This window comes from Hippopotamus amphibius, chromosome 12 (assembly GCF_030028045.1).
Source record: "Hippopotamus amphibius kiboko isolate mHipAmp2 chromosome 12, mHipAmp2.hap2, whole genome shotgun sequence".
Classification (NCBI taxonomy): Eukaryota; Metazoa; Chordata; class Mammalia; order Artiodactyla; family Hippopotamidae; genus Hippopotamus; species Hippopotamus amphibius.
The window spans coordinates 75,595,492-75,615,426 of NC_080197.1; the positions used below are offsets into that span (position 1 = coordinate 75,595,492).

The 19,935-nt window shown below is 54.3% G+C and overlaps 3 protein-coding genes across 8 annotated transcripts; 1 reads left to right on the forward strand and 2 right to left on the reverse strand.

Annotated features, from left to right (window-relative positions):
• Nucleotides 1-611: 611 nt before the first annotated feature.
• VAMP1 (vesicle associated membrane protein 1) lies at nucleotides 612-12,201 on the forward strand. 2 transcript variants are annotated; one of them, XM_057702186.1, is made up of 5 exons: nucleotides 612-742; nucleotides 3,424-3,550; nucleotides 3,735-3,893; nucleotides 4,568-4,619; nucleotides 12,095-12,201. In XM_057702186.1, coding segments are annotated over exons 1-5 (378 nt in total). In that variant the 5' UTR covers nucleotides 612-740; the 3' UTR covers nucleotides 12,133-12,201. The 2 variants fall into 2 exon arrangements, with proteins under 2 accessions (XP_057558169.1, XP_057558170.1); XM_057702187.1 differs by lacking the exon at nucleotides 12,095-12,201 and adding an exon at nucleotides 5,032-5,806.
• On the reverse strand, nucleotides 5,835-14,671 carry TAPBPL (TAP binding protein like). 4 transcript variants are annotated; one of them, XM_057702183.1, is made up of 7 exons: nucleotides 14,369-14,671; nucleotides 13,163-13,381; nucleotides 12,744-12,921; nucleotides 10,653-10,991; nucleotides 9,738-10,040; nucleotides 8,495-8,578; nucleotides 5,835-8,300 (listed from the first exon to the last, which is right to left on the reverse strand). In XM_057702183.1, the coding sequence occupies exons 2-7, from the start codon at nucleotides 13,244-13,246 to the stop codon at nucleotides 8,257-8,259; spliced, it is 1,032 nt and encodes a 343-aa protein (XP_057558166.1). In that variant the 5' UTR covers nucleotides 13,247-13,381; nucleotides 14,369-14,671; the 3' UTR covers nucleotides 5,835-8,256. The 4 variants fall into 4 exon arrangements, with proteins under 4 accessions (XP_057558166.1, XP_057558163.1, XP_057558165.1 ...); XM_057702180.1 differs by having other exon boundaries at nucleotides 5,863-8,300; nucleotides 12,744-13,016; nucleotides 13,163-13,378; nucleotides 14,176-14,666; XM_057702182.1 differs by having other exon boundaries at nucleotides 5,867-8,300; nucleotides 12,744-13,016; nucleotides 14,369-14,667.
• A 125-nt stretch (nucleotides 14,672-14,796) lies between these two features.
• CD27 (CD27 molecule) lies at nucleotides 14,797-19,456 on the reverse strand. Of its 2 annotated transcripts, XM_057702184.1 has the most exons (6): nucleotides 19,321-19,456; nucleotides 19,001-19,132; nucleotides 16,346-16,498; nucleotides 16,050-16,139; nucleotides 15,516-15,635; nucleotides 14,797-15,305 (listed from the first exon to the last, which is right to left on the reverse strand). In XM_057702184.1, the coding sequence occupies exons 1-6, from the start codon at nucleotides 19,454-19,456 to the stop codon at nucleotides 15,181-15,183; spliced, it is 756 nt and encodes a 251-aa protein (XP_057558167.1). In that variant the 3' UTR covers nucleotides 14,797-15,180. The 2 variants fall into 2 exon arrangements, with proteins under 2 accessions (XP_057558167.1, XP_057558168.1); XM_057702185.1 differs by lacking the exon at nucleotides 15,516-15,635.
• Between the last annotated feature and the right edge of the window lie 479 nt (nucleotides 19,457-19,935).

Consider the following 19,935-nt stretch of genomic DNA (forward strand, 5'->3'; position numbering starts at 1 on the left):
ATTTACTTTGGCCCCGGGAACCTGCGGTTCTGCCTTGACGGATTCTGCCTTGACGGATTCAGCCTCCGCAGAGCTGTCTGTCAAAGACGGGGAGGTGGGGTGGAGGCCGGCCAGGGCCCGGCGCCAGGGCAGTGCCTAGAGCGCGGAACCTCCGCAGCTCCCCTGGCTCCAGAGTCCCGGCCACCTCTGGCCCGGGCCCGCCCGCCGCTGTCTGCGGAAAAGGCGTGATTGGCTGGAGACGCCGGCGCTGGGGGCCACCGGGTTGCCCAGACTTGAGGAACTGCTCAGCGATTGGCTGGGAGGCACCTAAAAGGCCCCATTCAACCTGTGGAGCCTAGTTCCACCCCGCCCCGTCGCTTAGTTAGACAGGTAAGCAAACCAGAGACGTATTGATCAGATCTTGCCGGCACCGCACCTTTCCAGAGTCAGGAGGAGGAGAGAGCTGTGATTGGCCGATTTTCAGGGGCGGGCACTCTAGGGGCTTCGCTTCGGGACTGGCGCCTGTCCTGAGCGTGGATTGGGCTGAAGGATTGTCAGTGTGATCGGGGGGCGTGACCAGCACTAATAAAGACTGGAGCCGAGGCTGCAGCCGCAGCGAGTTTCACAGCAGCTACAGCTCCGGGTGGGTAGCCAGCGGCAGAGCTCGGCGGTGCGGGCGGCTTCACTGCAGCGTTTGCCGGCCGGGTGTCTCGCCGCAGCCTCGGGAGAGGAGACAGACCTCTCCTCCCTCTGTCGGAGACATGTGAGTTGACGCTGGTGTGGGGGTGCGCCACCTCCTTGCCAGCTCTCACCCCAGCGCCGGACTCTGCTGGACCGAAAATGGCGCATTGCAGCAGCTGCGGCGACGCGGGGAACCACGGCCGCGCGCCGCCCCCGGGCCGGGCCACCCCCCGGGGAGGAGAGGCAGCACCCCATCCCTGCACCAGCCGCAGCCGGCACCCCACGGGCGGAGCAGGGGCGCGGGGGTCCCACATTCATTGCCCCCTCTCCTCGCCTGCGGGGCTCCTCAGTCGAGTTTCGGGCGAAGGTGCAGCGCGCGGACACCTGGGAGGGGGCTCCTGGCCCTTCCTTGTCGTTGATTGAAGCTGTACTTGGGGCCTCTGGAAGGACTGTCATGGGTGCACCTGCCAGTTAGTAACTTGAGTTGCTCCTTAATCTCTGGATTTGTATACGCCCCTCACGCCGACCGTGACGCGTACCCCCCTCTTGGTAGTGACCAAAGCTCCAGAAACTTATCTGCCAGTTCTCTGGCGCCAGGTGAGCAGCTCACGGAGACCCAAGGGACAGTGGCTTGTGACTCCAAGCAGCCATTCATCCCAAGGCCACACGTATAGGAGGTGTTTTCCTGTCATTGAGTCTTAGCCAAATATTTGGCAGAGAAATAGAGCTGAAGATCCGTCCCCCAACCCCCCACCCCCGCCTTCCCTTTACACATTCAGTTTAGTCTCTAATCATCAATTTAGTCATCTGATCATAGTCACCCCCATCCCAAGATCCTGAGGGAGAACTATAGCTAGACAGATGGAGAACTTCCCGTTCTTTCCTGGAGTCCTGGCCTGGTCCTAGATGTTATTTGTGTTGCTTCTCTTGGTGACAAAAAAGGGAAAAGATTTACTTATGTTACATAGGGTTATAACTATCCCTGGATATGTTACTCCTGTGTGTTCCCAACTTCCAACAAGTAGTAAGTGAAATGGTCCCTTCAAATGCTTTATAACTATTTCCCTTTTTCTCTATTTGATTTCTACAGTTTTAACTGTATATAATATTCTACGCGTTTTGGCCAAGCCCTAGGATTCCTTGTGTTTTCATTTTGGAGAGGGGGAGCCTTCTCAGCTGACTGGTTCCCAGTAGCACCCATGTGGGATGAAAGGAAGGAAATAGGGAAAGCATGGTGACTAGAAGGGCATCACGGTCTCTGACCTTAATATTGTCATTGGTGCCACCAGCCTGGACTGCTTCCAAGACCAAACACCGGCTACTCCCTACTCATTGAATTTTCCACTTTCACCAGAGAACTAGATTGCTTAGCTTGGAGTAGCATAGGAGTTTGGTGGCTTCCATGGCATTGTATCTTTCCTTTGCCTCCTTTGTGCCTTAAAGGGAAACGGGAAAGCAATTCTTTTAGCTGGGATGAGTCGGGTGTAATCTGCTGGTATAGCCTCTCTGAGGGGTTATTCACTGTCTTTTTAGACTGAAGTTTATTTACTTAGAGAGGAGGAACTTCTGGATATTAGTTCTGTTGTGCGTAGTCAAGGCTTTTCCTTTTTGGTGAGTTTGTGATGGTTTCATCTGCAGTGCATTTATTCTTGGACTACTCCTATCAGGTAGGTTTTGTGAGATTCTGCTTCTGTTTGAGGAGTTTTTCTATCCTCCATCAGATTGGAGAGCTCTCTCTCCTACCTATGAGTTCTTCCTTGGCAGAGAAAATCTCATGCCTGAGGTTAGATTTCTGGGAATTCTACTTTAGGAGGTGAATTTAGCTTCCATGTATTGGGAGGTGGAGAGGAGTTTATTCTGAGGACCCCACACTAGATTATTCCCTGCTGAGGCTAAGGGAAAGAGAGAATGGTCTCTGTGTATAGCAGTGTAAACCAGGATTTCTCTTTGGGACATGAGGAACTAGGAGAGTCTCCTGAGACTTGATGCCAAGTCTAGAAAAGGAAGGGACAGAACGTCTCTGATGTGTGTATATTGAGGACCATTTCCAATATTTTTGCTTCCTGTCTATGCTCTTGGAATGCTTTGACAATTAACACAATTGCTTTGGGCCCCAGTTCTATCTAAGTGAAACCCCAGTCTTCTCTGCCAAAAAACAAAGCAAGCAAACAGTCCTGACGCACTCCAACTACAGAGGCCTTTGGTGATTCTCCAAGTTGTCCTTACAGCGACCATGATATACTAATCATTGTGTGAAACATAACCAATAACTGACTCCCCCCTTCAGCAGAGTCTGTCAGCTTGGCCTTTTATACTCAGGCTTTGCCAAAAAAAAAAAAAAAGTTGTTCAGTCTGTAAGCTTGTCCTGAGGGTTTAGTTTTTTGTAGGTAATTCTCCTAACCAGGACTGGAGTTTTCCAGTTTGACTTCATGTGAAAGGCTTCTGGGAGGCAGAGAAATGCCATTTAAGCCAAGGCTGGCCCATTTGTCCCTGTGGCCACTGTGCCAGAGGAAGTGTGAGTTTGGGTCAGAGGATAGCCCGAACAAGAGCTCTCGATGCCACCCTGGATGTCGCCAAGCCCCATCTGTTACAGGATCTTTCATCTTCTGTTTCGGGCCTCTGTGCTGCATCTCCCCGCTTGGTATTGCCAAGGAGCTGGAATCCCTTCTGTCTGCATGTAACCTTATCACCCTTGCTTTGGTGATATGGGGTGAGAATGTACGTGATTCCTTTCTTGGTCACTCTGCTCATTTCTCTGCACAGGTCTGCACCAGCTCAGCCACCCACCGAAGGGGCAGAAGGGGCTGCCCCAGGTGGGGGTCCCCCTGGCCCTCCTCCTAATACGACCAGTAACAGACGACTACAGCAGACCCAAGCACAAGTAGAGGAGGTAGGTGGATAGCTTTTTCTCTGAGAGTTTTCAAATCATGGAAGTTTGGAAATGTCTCTTTATCTAGAAGGGCAGCTAAAGGCTCTGGGAGACAGGGCACCCCATAGAGCTAGGCAGGGCGGACTTGCTGTTCTGTCCCTGGCTCTGGGGGAGCTTAGCCAGTTTGTTCCTGTGCCCCACTCAGGTGGTGGACATCATACGTGTAAATGTGGACAAGGTCCTGGAGAGGGACCAGAAGCTGTCAGAGCTGGATGACCGAGCCGACGCTTTGCAGGCGGGAGCATCACAATTTGAGAGCAGTGCTGCCAAGCTAAAGAGGAAGTATTGGTGGAAAAACTGCAAGGTGAATGTTCTTGTCCTCTCCCTCTTATTTTCCTGGGTCTCGACGCATAGGAGGCAAGAAAACCCTCAGGTTCCAATCTGTGCCCTGCAGGACCCTTGGGAGGAAATCTGGAAAACCTCTTTCTTGAGCTGCATTACCCTCGTTGGCCACCAGGGTATGCTAGAGTGCTTGCTCAGAACCACTAATGGGGCCTGGGGAGACCCTGAGGAGTCTGGAGGGGTTAGTCAAGCTGCTTTTTCCCAAAGGACCCCTGGAAAAATTCTTACCTGACCCTTCCTGAGACACACCAACATTGACACAATGGCTGGGGTAGATATATATTTAAATACCTGCAGCTTTTGGGAATGAGCTGAACACTTAAATGAACCAGTTGACTAAAGATCCAACGTCTGCACCTGCTCTGGTGTTCCTTTGAAAGCCTCCAGACAACAGGAACTAGGGGAAAAGGAGCAAGCTGCAGACCCTCTGATGTTTTCGAGAAGCTCCAGCTGTGGTGCAGGGGTTATTGTCTGATGGGGAGCACAAGGGGTTGGGAGGCCTTCGGCTGTCCTGGAGGATATGTGGCTTCTTCCACCGTCCCAAGGACGGAGGAAGTGCTGCTCCTGAGTCCCTAGCCCTGGCTGCTTTTCTCCTTCCCCAAATCCAAGGGCTCATTTTTTGTTGATGTTTCTCAGATGATGATCATGCTGGGAGCTATCTGTGCCATCATCGTGGTAGTTATTGTAAGTAAGTATCGCTGAGGTTGCTGGTGGGGTGCAGAGGTGGGAAGGTCCTGGAGTCTTCTCCCAGCCCTGCCTGCCTGCCTGCCTGCCTGCCTGGGGAGTGGGGCTGCTCTGACTGAGGTATGAAGATCGCTGCCAGGGGACCATCATCTGGTTCTGGAGGGCGGAAGGGCAGAGGTAAGGGACTTCCTTGACGGATGAGCCTTCCTTCTGCAGGACTGTGGGGGAACGTGGTCCCTCCTGTTCTGGGGAAGTGAGGCTGTGGTCTTTGTCACTGGCTTGGGTTGGAGGGAGACTGTGGGGATGGGACACCTACAACTACATCTGGATGTCTAGTAACCTGATGTAATTTGCCCTCTTGTTTTCTCCTGTCTCTTTCTCTTTTCCATCTGGGACCTCCTGATTCCTGTGTCCAGTCTACTTTTTTGCTTGAGAATGTGCCACCCCATGCCCTGTTCTCCATCGCCATCCAAACTCACGTCCCTCTCCCCGTTTCACCCCAGAACTTCCCCATCCGTCTTCCTCCATCCCAGCCTTGCTTTTCCATCGGCCACTCCTCCTCTTCTGTTGCTTTCATTCGCACTCTGTCCGGCGACACTAGAAATGCTGCTCGTGGTGCAGTCTTGAAGTAACTACCTGAAGAACAACAGCTGGCATCTCCTTCCTACCCTCTCATGTTCTCTCAAGTTCCCCCAAAGCCAAAAAGAGTTGGAGACCAAGGGATGGGGAAGGGGCGTAGCTGAGGTGATGTGCTCAAGAAGGGGCCAAGACTGGGGGGAGGGGTCACGACACTCTTCTCGTGTCCATGGTGTTGCCAGGAAAGGCCAGGCTGCTGGCCGGAGGAGGCTGGGAACAGCTGGGAGGATGCCCCCTCACCTGGAGCTCTTCTCCCATGCCAGGCCTGCACAGGAGCCTGGGCCAGGCCCAAAGTCCAGCTTGGTCCTGGTGCAGGACCCTCTTAGAAAGTCAAACCTATCTTTCAGTTATTTCCCATCTGTTAGTCCAACATTTTCTATGTCTTCAGGGATCTTACAACCTTTTACTTTGTCCTCCAGAGACCTGGAGAACACATATTAATAGCAAAAATACCAGGACTCTCGTTCCAATCCTAGAAGCAGTCCCACAAGCTCATACCTGGAAGGGGCTCTTGTTCATGTTTTCTACAGCATTCTGTATTGTTCATGAGGGCATCAAATAATTTCATTTATTCAAAGTTGGAGACTCACTTAATTTTAGTGATTGGTATAGATAACGAGAGAACGCCTGTTAGTTACAGAGAAACAGCGAGTCAAGGGCCTAATCTGAAAATAACAAGCTCAGAGGAAGCCACTTATTGCCCTCTTGTTGTGAGGGTCCTGTACTGTACGTCTCTTCCTGGTGATGAAGGAGGATGAGGTGTCAGAGGTGAGGAGCCCCGGATCCTCTGGGAGTCCTTCCCCTCACACCGCCCCCATGTACTTGCCAAAGACAGGGATGCGGCGAGAAGGCCTTGAGGCCCAGCCGCTGCTGAGTGTTTAGAGTTCAGTGCCCCTGGCGGCCCAGCCTTGGGGTGGAGGTGGGACGTCAGCAGACGGGCCTGCTTGTGGGCTGCTGTGCTGCTGTGGGGCCTTCGCATCCAGAGCGGCCTCTGTGTTCTTCCCGCAGTGCGTTCCCCTTCCACAGCACCCTGGCCTGTCTCGACTCCCTTTCCTTTCCTCCTCGTTGCATGGTTTGTGGCACAGACAGTGGGACCTGAGGACGGAGCTGCTCAGCCTGCCTCAGGGGCTGGTGCTGGGCTTCAGGACAGGCACTGAGTAGGACAGACCCGGGTGTGAGGAGAGGAGGGTCGGCTGGGAACAGAAAGGGGACCGCCCATGTCCCTTTGTTCTTTCTGTCCACGGTCGCCAGCAGGAGGAGGCGGAGGCCAGGCTGGGCCGGCTCACTTTCCATGCAGCCCAGCAGCATTTCGTGACGCAGAACCATTCTTCCTCTCCTTTTGCCCTGTTCCCACATTCCCTTCGTCCTGCCCCCAGGCAGGACAGAAGAGCTGGACGAAGGCAGTCAGTGTACCCTCCTAACGGCCCCCTCGAAGGCCTCCACTCTCCTCTGGGCTCCCCTTGCCTAAGGCAGGGGGTCACCGCTGGAGAAGAACCACCACTGTCCTCGATGTGTCCCAAGCCTGGGGCAAATCCACCCTCTTGGCCCGCCCCGTCACAGGAATCACTCCTGGGTTTCTGTCCCATCTGTCCCAGGTGTAGTTTGCTGTGTTCTTCTGGGGACGTTAGCCCTCCTACTCTCTTTCTCAGCCCTCCCTGTACCCTCTTCTGTGTCTTCGCTGCCCTCCTTCCCTCCCACCACCCATGTGCACGAGCAGATATGCAACTAAGCCCAGGGCTTGGCAGTCACGTGAGGCCGAGTCCCCACAGCCCCTCTTGGGTTTGCCGTGAGACGATGTGGGGTCTCCACTGTGTGTCTGTCATCATCTCTCTTTTTTCCTAACCCGTCTCCTATTTGTATAGAAATAATTACGGTTGTACTCCCACCAAAGGCATGTGGCATATTTACCAATTTCCTGTATTCTGAACAAAGGCAAAAAAAAAAAAAAAATACAACTTCCTACCACTACACCGACTTGGCTATTGTTTGGGTTGGAGTGAGTGCAGTGGGGTGGAGGGGACTTGTTTCTCTCTAGATCCTTTCTGAGGGTGCTCTGCGCCGGAAGGGTGGCTTATGCATGCTGTCAGTCTTCTTGAGATTAAAGATCTGGGTGTTGGCAGAGGAAGTGGGCTCTGCTGTCAGCCTTCAGCCCAGCTCTTCCAGGTGTGGGTGACAGGAAGCCATGGCAGGAAGCCGCGCGGGTATCTCACTGACAAACACCGCAGGTTTTCTCAGACATCTGCCACCTCCTCCCTCCAGGTCCTGGGCCAGGCCCCGAGGAGGCCCCCAGTGGACACGCTCTGCTCCCCACAGCCCCCATCCCCATGCATGGCTGTCTTCTGCCAAGTTCCACTGTGCTGACCAGGCCGGTTTTAGAAATGACTAAAAGGAGAACTCTCTCCCCTGCAGCCGAGGGAGTCGGCTGTCCTGAAATGCCCAGCAACTCTCCAAAGGTGCAGGAGCTTAATTGCGGCTCAAGGTTACACTGAGCAGCTGGGGTGGCCCCAGGGCCGCCTCTGAGGGACTTCGTTTCATACCTCGAACACGTTGCCAGCCAAGCAGCCAGGCTGGGGGGCAGGGTCCAGTGTGGGGAGAGACAGGAAAGTGGAAAAGCTTTGCTTCCCAGGACATGAGGGGCTTTTATTTGGACAGAGTTCAAAGATGGTGTGTGGTCGTCCAACCCTGACCCTGTCCCACTGTCCCTCACCTGCTCCTTTCTTAATTTTTTTCTGTTACTTTTTCCTACAACCACACCTCAAACCTGGCTCATGTTTTAACCTCCACCCAGACCTCCTGCCTTCCTGCCACCCTCTCACCTCTTCACGCTTTGTCTCCTGGCATATCAGCCCAGGGCAGGCAGTGAAGGAAGGCAGAGGCCCGCAGAAATCCAGAGCCAGAGTCAGTGATCTGTGCCTTCTTCACACCTTTTCCTGGGCGTCTGGGACTCGACTTAGAGTTCTTCTGGAAGAATGTGACTCTCTCTCACACCTAAGGCAGGAGAGGGGCTACCCAGAGTGCCTCGGGGTCTTGGCAGGCCTTGGTGAGGTAGCTAGGAGAAAACGGGAGGGGACGAGGTTGGTGTCAGTTGGGGTAGCCCCAAGAGCTGGGAGCTTGGAGTGGGGCTGGCTGAAACTCCGGGTGCTTGGGCTTCATCCCTGGTCTGGTGTGGCGGTGCCTAGAGCAGCTGATCTCCAAGTAAGGTCGGTCAGGGCCAGAGCTGAGGGCGTCCAGGCCCTTTCTTACCTTGGCGTCTCTGCAGCCCCAGGAACAGCAGTGCCAGGAGGAAGAGGCTGCTGGCGAAAAGGACTCCAAAGGCCGTCCTCTGCTCTGTAGGTGACAGAGGCGTGGACAGGGATCAGTGGCAGGAGCACACTGAGCGCTCACCCACAGCATCTGCCCTGGCAGGAGGGATGGAGAGCGAGAGAGAGAGAGTGAGTGTGTGCGTGTGCGTTCACATGCGTGTGAGTGTCCCTGGTCAAAGAGCTATCAAGCGTTCTCCTGCTCAGACACACAGTGGCACTGGGGCCTGCTTAGGGTGGACGTCTGTGTGTTACTCCACACAGAATCCTCTACCTCTTCCCACCTCAGCAACATTTTTTCAAATTGCTTTCCACGAGAGATTTAGTTTAGATTAGTTGTTGACAGTTAAACTGAAATTTTGTAAATAACTGGGGGATGATGTAAGCTGAGGCAAAACCCCAGTTTCAGGGAAGCTTACAGTCTTGTGAGCCACCAAGTAATGCATCTCGAGGTGCCAACTCTTCATGGTATAAGACCTTTCGACGGCATTCTGTGGCCTCACGATGAAGTTCCAGCTTAAAGGCCTGTTGTTATCTGCCCACCAGTAGCGGTAGGGGGGTTGAGGCTGCAGGGGAATCAGGCTGCCTGTTTCTCACGTTTTCTGTTTTACCATTTCCTAGGCAGGCGACCCTGGGCAAATTACTGAACATCATACTCATCTCTAAAATGGGAAGCATGAGAACCCGTGTGGGCCCACATCTGGCTGCTCAGTGCAGTGCTGGCTTGATGCAGAGCTCATTAAATACCATCACCTCCCAAACATCACAGTCACCACCCCCTTTCCCCACATACCCTTGCCTCTAGCCACGCAGGCCCCCCAATTCTTTTTAGCCTGTTTTATAATGAGGCCTTCACACCTGCCGTTCCTTCTGTCCTGGTGTTCCCCGCTTCCCGAGCCAGCTCACCCGGCTCATCTTCCTGACTGCCTAATCTGTCCCTCCAAGTGGGCTAAGGTCCTCAAGGGCAGGATGAGGAATTGTTCAGCCTTGGTCTCCAGCTCTCAGCAGTGCCTGGTACCCTGGAACTCGGGCAGGGAGTAATAAAGTCTTGGGGGACGTGTGGTGGGACCTCTGGAGGCCGTCACCTTGGGAAAGAAACAGCTGAAACTGTGGGAAGCAGAACAAGGCCGGAGGGCAGGAGCCATGAGCCCAGGTGTGGAGGTGGGGAAAGGAGGGTGCTCCCTTACCTGGCAGGGCAACCCAGGTGTTGGCCCTCAGGGGCTCCTCCAGGGAGACATGGGTGACTTGGCAGGTGTAAGTGGCACCCGCAGAGCCAGGCTCTGCTCTCAGGGAGGAGGAGATGCTGTAGGTGCCTGCCGCATTCTGCCGGAGGCTGGAGAAGGAGGCGCCAGAGACTGGGGCCGGGGCTCCACCCAGCCCCTCCCGGATCCATGTCACAGTCACATCCAGAGGATAATAGCCAGTGACACTGCAGATGAGGGTGGGTGGCAGAGCTCCGTTCGCCAAGCTCAGTTGTACTTTGGGGGAAGCTGGAAGAAAGGAGGAGTAATAAAACCCCACAGGGATCACTGGGACAGCAGAGGAGCCTAGAGCCTTCTCCTCCTGCCGCGCATAAGAGTTGTGGAGGTGGAAGTTTCCTCCTCAGTGAGGTGCCAGTGGGGGGTGGAGTTAGTGGTGGTGGTAAGTCCACCCTCGATGCAGGACATAAGGGGGTACAGTTCCCACAGGTAACTGAAAAACAATAGCAAAACCAAAGGCTGGCTTGCTTCTGTGCGTCTCTACAAGCCAGTGATTTTAAAGGCTATCCTTGCTGAAACAGTCCTCCCAGTCGGACCGCTCCCACGCCCCTCCTTGGTTTGCTGCTGCTCCTCCTTTGGATGTGGTCCAAAAGGACTGGGGTGACTGGAGACAGCCAGCCAGGGCAGGGCAGCAGGAAGATCTCAATGGAATTATTATCCTAGAGCCTGATGGGAGACTCCATCGGATGCCATCTGCGTGTCTAGGAAGGAGAAGGCATTCAGGTTGTGGGAATGCAGTCTGTCTCTCAGGAAAGTGCCCTTGTGTGTGTTCCCATTCTGGAAAACGCTCTCAGTAGGCATATCCCTTTCCCTCTCCCCAGGATAACTGAGTCCTGGCCTCACCTTGGACGTCGAGCTGGATGATCTGCTGAGCTCGGTATAGGGAGGTCGTGATCTGGCAGACGTAGGCCCCCTCATCCTTCAGAGTGAGGCTGGGTAGGGCGAGGGAGGCGTCCCCAGCCATGAGCAGCTGCTCAGGCTCCAGGGTGGCGCCCTCCCGCTTGGCCTGCCCCTGCCCAGTGGTCCACCTGTACACCAGGTGGCCACTGCCCTTATGCTGCAGCCGCCACTCCACAGCGGTGATGTCCAAGCCTGGTGCCACGGAGAAGCCACAGTGCAGGGAGGCTGAGGAACCCAGCAGGAGATTCAGGGATGGGGTCTGTGTCGTCACCTGGAACTCCACTGTGGGAGAAAGAGAGGGGTGATTGTGGGCTGCTCCCTCCTTGAGGCCACCTGGTCTCTGAGCTGCGGCATGCTGGGGGCGTGTTGAGAGGCAGCGTGCACACGTGGTGCTCTTAACCATTTTGGAGTCACTTATCTGTTGCACAATCTGATGAAAGTTATGGACCAGACAAATACACATGCAAAACTATGCGTTACTGCTGACCCTCAGGTGAGAACTACTGGAGTAGCGGTCAAAGCATTTGGAAGCCCGGCTCTTCCACTTAACTTGCTGTGACCTTGGGCCAGCCACTCAGTGTTGCCAAGCTCATCTGCTTAGGGCAGGGCTGCTGAGGAGACTACAGGAGTCAGAGTTTAGAAAAGCACACAGTGGTGGTATCTGAGCCAAACATGCTGAATCTCAGTCTAATGAGGAAAACAACTGGACAAATCCAAATGGTGGGACATCTATAAGACAGCGGCCAGGCTCTGAAGACTGTTCTGGAGTAGAGGCTGAAGGGACAGGACAACTAAATGAGATGCACAATCCTTGTCTGAATCCTGCACTTCAAAAACCAAACCAAACCAAAGCCCCCAAAGCTATAAAGAACACTACAGGGGCAACTGGAGAAGTTTGAATTTGGATTTTATATTTGATAGTATTACCGTACCAATTTTAAAATGCCCTAAGTATGACAGTCAGGGGCAGACCAAGCCGTGGTGGGGGGAGGTGGGGAGAGTGTGCCCTGGCAGGGATGAGTGTTTATCACTGATAAACTGCCAGTGTAGGCTGATGATGAGAATGTGTTCTTCGGTTATCTGCACACTGCACCCCCTTACTGCCCATACCCCGCTCCCCACCTTGCGTTGCTGCTGAGGCAGTGGTTCTACGATTATGGAGAACATTTCTGTCTTTGGTTGTAAACTAACACTTGCTATCCATGGAAGCATTTGGGATGAAGTGTAGAGATGTCTGCAGTTTACTTTGAATTAGTTACGCATGGGAGAAATGGAGAGAGGGTGAGGGAGGGGCAGAGGATGTGCAACATGTTAACAATTGGTGCATCTAGGTGCACAGTACACAGGTGTTTATTATATTATTCTTTCACCTTTTGTTTTTATAGGTTTGAAATATCCCGAAATAAAAGGGGGCAATGCCTAGCCATGCTAGGACTATGGTTGACACTGGACAGACATGAGGACCCCTTTTCTGATGTAGCAGGATAAATTTAGGTTGGACCACAGAATAGTTTGAGTGTTCTCGAGCTTTCTCAGGATAGGAGGGTTGGCCCCTAATCTCTGGACGTGGCTGTCTTTTCTTGGAGGCAAAATGTTGGATTCGATGAACTTTGGAGAAACCTATCATCATGTTCTTAATTTTCTGTGCCTTCTCTGATGTGCAAGGTTGGAGAGGACAAGGACTGGGTCCCACTGATAAGAGAGAATTTAACAAATTCTGCCGGCCTGTGCTCTCCTGTTTCCTCTCGAAGCATCAGACCAGGCTAGCTGTTCCCTGGGAGAAGCTGGTGCTCAGCTCACTAAGACAGCTGTGGACAGCATATGCAAATAGAGCATCACATGTCTTATGTCTTCCGGTCACCAGGGCAGGTGAAAATTATTCCCATTTCGGGTCTTTAGGAAGAAAGGACTGAGGCCTGGGGACACCCTGAAATGACCAATGTGCATGGAGGTAGACTTGTCCCCTTCCTTCTCCTACTATTCCCCCATTTCTGAAAATGAAAACTTTCTTTCTGCTACTATTCATTTTCTCACCTTCAGTCCGCACAGTCCCCTGGGGGCTCAGGGGCACCTTCAGTGTTGGATGCAAGACAGCCCCATTCTCAGCATCCCCGAGAGTCTTCATCACCATGGAGAGACCAGGTCCCCCTCCAGACACCTGCACATTGGTGATGAACCAGGCTGCTGTCTCCACGGTGGCCTCTGGCCTGGCCTGGAGAAAATAGCGGGAGATCTCACAGGTCACCTCTTTCCCACTGCAGTCAGCATGGAGCAAGGCCTCGGCCTGGGGAATCTGTACCAGGTTCACTGGGGGAGAAGAGGGCGGCACAGAGATTGAGTTGGATGGAGAACACCTGGGCTGATGGGAAGCAGGTGTGGGTGGGTGTCCTTGGGAACTGGGCTCAGGGACTGGAGGGAGCCCAAGACTGGGACACAGGGTGGAGGGGTCTTACCTGAGGCCTCGAAGGTAATGAGGGGGTCATCCTTGGCCAGTGTGCCCCCTTGGAAATCCGTGAGGCCTTCCAGGGAGCCATCATCTGGCACTGGCACCTGCTTCAGCACCAACAGGGCCTTCACCATGTTCTCACTGCTGGCAAAACCTCCATGGTGCCCACCTTCCCCCATCAGGAAGCAGTCCAAGACCACGTCCACTGCCCGCCACTGCCTTTCTGCTGTAGGGAACAGGCTGGGGTGAGCACCCGCTAGCCCAGAAAGTTACTTCTGTACTTGCTCCCCCTGCCCCAAACTGTTGAGTCATCAAGGGGTCATCTCGCCCATTCCTAGCTGCCTCTACGTCCAGCTCTGATCCTGTTTTACCCAGAACCAGCTTTCTGGGAAGCACCTTCTCCAGATACATATTTCTTGGTGTGAATTATTTAAAGTCCTGGATTTCCCTTGCTCAGAGGGATTTATGAAACTCTTATTTCCAACTATCAATGAAAACTATCTCTTCAAAGGAATTCTCAGCAAAAGCAAATAAGTGAGCAAAACTGCATTGGGAGAGGAGGCACGCTTGGTAGCTGGGGCGTTGGTAGCCTCTCGACTTCCCTGTCAGTCCCTAGGTTCTGCTCACTCGCTCGCTCTGTGGCACCGCAGGTGGCTCTTCCCTCCCCCACCTCTGGGGAGCACCTCCCGCGTGATCTCCGATCTACCAGCCAGGGGCTCCCCCTCCTCTCCTGAAGGTGTTCGCTCCCAGGCCAGCTGCCTCTCCTGTAGGACAGCGGCCCCACCACATCCACTGAGGAGGCCCTGTATTCCTTCGTTTGGCCCTTTCCCCAGAGTTCTTGGCCTCTCTCCCTGGCACAATGGGTTCCTTCTGTCACCAGCCGCCGAACCTTCCACCTGCTGGGCTTGGAAGGCGATTGGAAGTCATTCCCGGCCCCTTCCCCCTTCTGGGACCTCGGGAAGGGTGGCTACCTGATGCTTCTTTACCGCAACACACCCCATCAGCCAGCCCCCGACTCACCGGCGTCTGCCGCCCCGGAGAGAGCCAAGCAGACCAGCAGGCACCACCCCCGGGCGCCCATGGGGGCTGCTCTCAGGCCCTCCTCCCCCGCCGCCCTTCCTTTGCCCCTCGCTGGCCAGGTCCCGGCTGGAGAAGGGGCTCCAAACACCCCTGCCTGGCCAACCGCCGGGCCCCGTCAGTCCTCTCCGCCTACTTGGCTTTCGCTTTCACTTTGAGGAAGTGTCACCGCGGCTGCCTTGGCCTCTGGCTGAAGCCATCGGTGCTGGAGCCAGTCTGGTCACTGTTCTTTCTTTCCACCTTCTCCCCCGCAAAAAAATCCCCTGGTGATTTCGGGACCTGACTTCACTGCATGCGCCCTTTTGCCCTTTTGCTGCCGACCAGCCCCGAGAAAGTGAAGACAGAAGTACGAGAAGGGAGGCGGGGTGGCGGAAGGGAGGGACGACGACAGACGCAGGCTCCCCGAGAGCCGGGACCTTCCCCCACTTTCCGCGGACGCCCTACCTGCCCGCCCCGCCCCCACCCGCGTGGGCCCCAGCGCGTCTGCGCCGGAGAAAGCTCCGCCCCAGACCTCGGGTCTGCGCGGAGGGTGGGCGTGGCCTGCGTTGGGAGACTGACATTTCACAGCTGGAGAGCTGCCGGCGCTGCGGTCCGTGCGTTTATTTCGCCAAGCTTCTAGGTCAGCGCTACATACAGCACAGGGGCCTTCCGTAGGCGGAAGTATGTCTTCCACCTGGAGCCCCAGCCCTCTGGCAGCACAGGGGTGCAGCTGACACGCCCGGGCTCCTGCTTCCCGCCCTCCACCTCCTTCCCCTGGATCCTCGCCATTGCCAGTCTCGAAAAGGCACACAGGGCAGTTTCCCAAGTCTGCACACACAAAAGAGTCCCGGTGAGAGGGTGGTGTTGAAATTGGAGGTGCCAGCTCTCGATCCCCCTGGATGGCCGATGGGGCGAGATGGAGGCTAGGACTTGATTGCAGTGACGGCGCCCCCTCTGCGGAGCGCTGGCTCAGGGGTAGGAAGCGGGCTCTGGTTTTCTGTAATCCTCCTGAATGGGGATGGCACTGCCCTCTTCCTCCCTGGGGCAGCTGTAAGGACAAGACTCTGCAGGCGCCACTGGACTTTCTCCTGTGTCTGCAGAGGAAGAATCGGATGAGTGGTGATCGGCGGTGGAGGGAGGGTGAAGGGAGAAGAGGTGAGCAAAGGCTGGCTGCCAGGAGGGCCCCAGCTTAGAGGAGGGGAAGAGAGGCCACAGGGTGGGAAAGATGGAGCTGGAGAGGTTCAGATTGGGTGGCAAAGCCGAGATGGGGGGGGGGGTACAGAAGCCTGTATTTTGTCTCTTACTTAATCTAGATTTTCTTTGTTGATAGAGGAACAGGGCTCCGACCACGGTGAAAGCAAGAAACATTCCAGAGAGGAGCACAAAGATGCGGATGCAATCCTCGCTGCACAGGGACCTCTGGGCTGTGATGGGATGGGCAGGGGTCATGAGGGGGTTTGGGGGAGGGCCTAGCCCTTGACTCCCCTCAGCCCAGCCCTCCAGTCACCCCTGCCTCTCCCTGTTCCCCACCTTCCTCCCCTGCCCCCACCACTGGACCAAATTCTTTCCTAATCTCCGGACTCTGCTTTTCCCTCTTCCTACCCCAGCTCCTAGGAGCTTTCTGGCTGGCTTTCCTCCTGGACCCTCCTGGCTGGCTTCCCTCCTGGACTCTCCTGTATGCATTCCCTCTCTCTCTCTCTGTCTGTCTCTCTCTGTCTGTCTCTCTTTCTCTCTCTCTCTCTCTCTCTCTCTCTCTCTCTCTGTCTCTCTCTCTCTCTCTCTCTCTCTCTCTCTCTCTCTCTCTCTCTCTCGATGGGGGGGTTGGGGAGAGAACTCACGTGACCAGTGGGTCGAGAGAGTTGGGGCAGGCAGCCACCTGGAGTCAGCGAGCGTCTGAGTGTGCCGGCCTGTCCAGGCCTCTGGTATCTCTGGAAAAACAGAGACAAGATGGGTGGCAGCAGGGGGCCCCAGAGGGCACAAGGCTAGGCTGAAGGCCTAAGAGGCCCTGGGGGAGATGGGAAGGCGGAGACAGGATGATGAGGCAATTTATGTGAGGCTGGGCATGGGAGAGGGAATGCTGGTTGGGGTGTGACCTTACCCCAAATGACCAGACAAAGGGTTGCCTAGAACTCACTTTCAGCGTAAGGTGAGTGCGAGGGTAGTGGGTGTGGGCCTGGGGTCTGGGCTGGACCATCACACTCCGTACACTCCTTGTCCCTGCACTGCCAACCCTCGGGGCAGGCACACTCCGCGTTGGTGGTGAGAGTGCAGTTTCGGATGAGAATACCTGGTGACAGAGGAGGGGGAGGGAACACACAGGGTCCACTGGCTTAACCCCCTCCCCACCCCTCCCCCACGCCAGGCCTGCCCCTCCCCCACTGTCACCCAGTGCCTTTGCCATTTGGGTTATTGCTATTCAAGAAAAACTCAGGCCTTTTAGGAAATTCACGGTTCAGAAGTAGAAACAGCTTACATGATTTTTCCTCTCACTCATTGATGCTTTTAGAACTTCTTATTGAAGTATACTTATACAGAGCTATCCATGTGACAAGTGTAAAGCTTGAGAACTGGAACAAATTGGACCCACAGCTGTAACCAGCATCAGTTTACGAAAAAGATGACCCGTCGTGTTCCTTTCTAGTCACTAACACCCTCCCCACCAAGAATAGCCACTGACCTCCTGACTTCCTAACACCGTGGGTTGGTTTTGCCAGTTTTTGAACTATAGACATGAATCATGTGCATGTGCTCCTTGTGCTTGGCTGCTCTAACTCAGCTCTTTGTGAGATTAATCCCTAGTGTTGAGTGTGATTGCAGATCCTTCATCCTCACTGCCCTATTGCATTCCCCTGTGTGAATACACCACGATTTATTCCTCCATTCTGCCGTTAATGTGCACTTGGGTGGTTTCCAGGTTTTAGCAATTGGGAATAGTGCTGCTGTGGTCCCCGACAGGTTTTTAACTTTTCTGACATCCTTTGCCTCTAAAGTATAAGTTGTGTTCAAGTGTAGAGGTCAGGTGCTGTGTGGCTGCCAATCAGGGATCCTGGAGGAGGTGGGTAGGAAGGGCACTGCGTGGTTTAGGCTCATGGGTGGTTGGGTGTGAGAAGAGAAGGGTGACTCTGGGGAAGGTGATGGCACCGGATGTGGGCCAGGCCTAAGCGAGAGCCTGGTGGGGCAGGTGCACTCATGGGAACCCAGGGAGAGGAGCCCTGACAGGTGGGAGAGGGGTGCAGAAAGGGAAGTTTGAGGATGCCAAAGACTACCATCGACCCTAACAATTTCTTTAGCGTGTGCCTTTTGTCAGGTAGGGGCATAAATTCCTTATCATTCTTATTCTGTCTCATCTTTATGCCCCTATGGCTTCTCCTTTCTGAATTCTGATTCATTGTTGCCACTAGAATTTGGTTTCCTTGTGGCTCACCAGGAATTGTGAGCCAGCCTGGACAAGGATCCACATGGGAAGAGCAGTGATGGGGGAGGGAAGGGTGGTGGTGGAGAAAGAAGGGGGTAGGAAAGGTAAAGAAGATCAGGGAGGGTATCTTCCCAAAGGGATGGGAAGGGTTAAAGAAGGGACAGGGATTGGTTAAAAAATGAGTGAACTGCCATTGTTTTCAGTGGAGTCTCCAGAAACCTGGGAGTTCTCTTCACTATGTATAACCTGTGCACAGAATTCCACACTGATTTCAGGTACTTGCCCATCTTACAGATGGGAATACTGAGGTCCAAGAGGACCAAAACCATTCAGCCTCTCTCTAGTGTCCCGGAGTCCTGCAGCCAGGCGCTGCCTGAGTGCTTTGGGGATCTATATGCTGAATCTCACAGAGGAGGACTGTGGGTTGGGCTGGTCTAGAGAAGAGTGGAGGGAGCTCAGACTGGCTCGGTATTGGGAAAAGGCCTTCCAGTGGGGCCTGCAGAGTGAATTGGGGAGGCTTTGGCTAAGAAAGTCCCAATCTTGCCTGCACTGTTGCCAAAAGAAGCATCCATGAACAATCATATTTGTAAGTTAAGTAGACTGAGGAATAACTCTCGTGTGTTACAGATGTTGCCGTTTGACTGATTTGCAGAGGCAAACCCTTGTATTTATTTTCAAGAATACAGTATTAAAAGGCCTAGTCAGACTAAATGCATTTACAGGCAAGTAACGTCATGGTTCAGTTAAATAGTCCTCAAAGTTGTGCTGCTGGAGGATATTTGTTCAAAGGGACCACTTTAAATCTGCTGATCTCTGTACACTGGTACATACATAGTTTCTAAAATTCTGGCTGAAATGGGGAAATAATGAAAGTATTCATAATGCTGCTGCTATTTCATTTCTTAATTTTGAAAAAGATGAAATTACAAAATAAATAAAAATACAAGCCACATACATGTTCATTTCCCAAAACTGACTTTTGGACAAAAAAAGGTTGTTGTCCACTGGCCAGTATTGTCACGTCCTTAGGAAGATATATGCCAAGTTCCAAAACAAACGTGCACTCTGAGAATACTGCCAGCTCATCAGTGGAGGGCTGGGGGTGGGTTGCTCATCTGAAATCTAGGGTCCTAGAGCCACTTCCTCCTTTGTATTGTCTTGATCCTAGACCCCTTCTCAGCAGTCCCTCAAATTCCACTTGCTCCTTCCCTGAATCACTTCACAGCTCCCCCACCACATCAACACGCCCCACCCAGGGCCCCCAGTTTCCCACCATGGGCTCCACTTGCCGTAGTCTTGAAGCAGCTGAAGCTCTGATCCCCCCCTTTGCTTCTCCACACCCACCTTGCTCCCCCAACCGCTTGCCCGTCTCACCAGAGTTACAGTGCCGGCAGCTCTCGCAGTGGGGCCGGTTGTGGTGGTCTGGCGAGAAGGAGACCCCCGGCGTGCATGCACCACACTGAGTAGCCTTTCCGTGCTGGTCACAATCCTTTACCAGGAACGTTCCTGCAAGCAGAGGTCCAGGGTCAAGGCCCAAGGAAGGCAGCTCCCCCACCCTCTTCAAGGTGCTGCCTCTTGGCCTCTGCAGGATTCTGCTCCTCGCTTGGGCTCAGACTCCATCTCTGTGTCTCTCCACCCCAAGCCTGGTCCTCTCTCTCCATACGCAGCTGGCCCCTGACAAGACCTCCTCTTACCTGGCTCGCACATCTGGCAGCACCATTTTTCTGAAGTCAAGTAGTGCTTCTCTGGACAGCTCTTGGGGGCTGGGGTCGCTGAGAGCCCCGCCAGGGTCCCCAAAACCCACAGCCAGCAGGGAGGTGGCCGGGCCATGCCTCCTGCCCAGGGAGATCTTCCTGCCCCGGCTGCCTGCCCCGACTGTGGGCCTCGGGGGAGGGAGCTGGCACCTCCCCAGCCGGGCGCTGGTGCCTCTTTGCACCCCCCGGGCAGGTTTTGGAGTTGTCCCTGAGTCAAGTCAGGTGGCAGGCTGACCTCTGATGCCGTTGAAGCTCTATTGTAGCTGTTTTGCTCTCGGGGAGCTGCTGGCACCCCTCCCCCTTTCCCGTGCGCTGGGTGCTGGGAGGGTATTAAAGGGCAAGCTGTCAGAAGACCTGCTCTCTTCAAAAACGCCCCCGACACACCAGCCTCTCCGTGGTCTCTGTCTCTCTTCCGCTTGCAAATAATGTAACTCTGCCTGCTGCTTTTACAGAATGTTGGATGTCCACAGACACCCACTCTCCTATTCACACACCTGCACAGAGAGATGCCCCCCCGCCCCCCGCCCCCGGTTCATAGCTGCGTGTCCCCACACC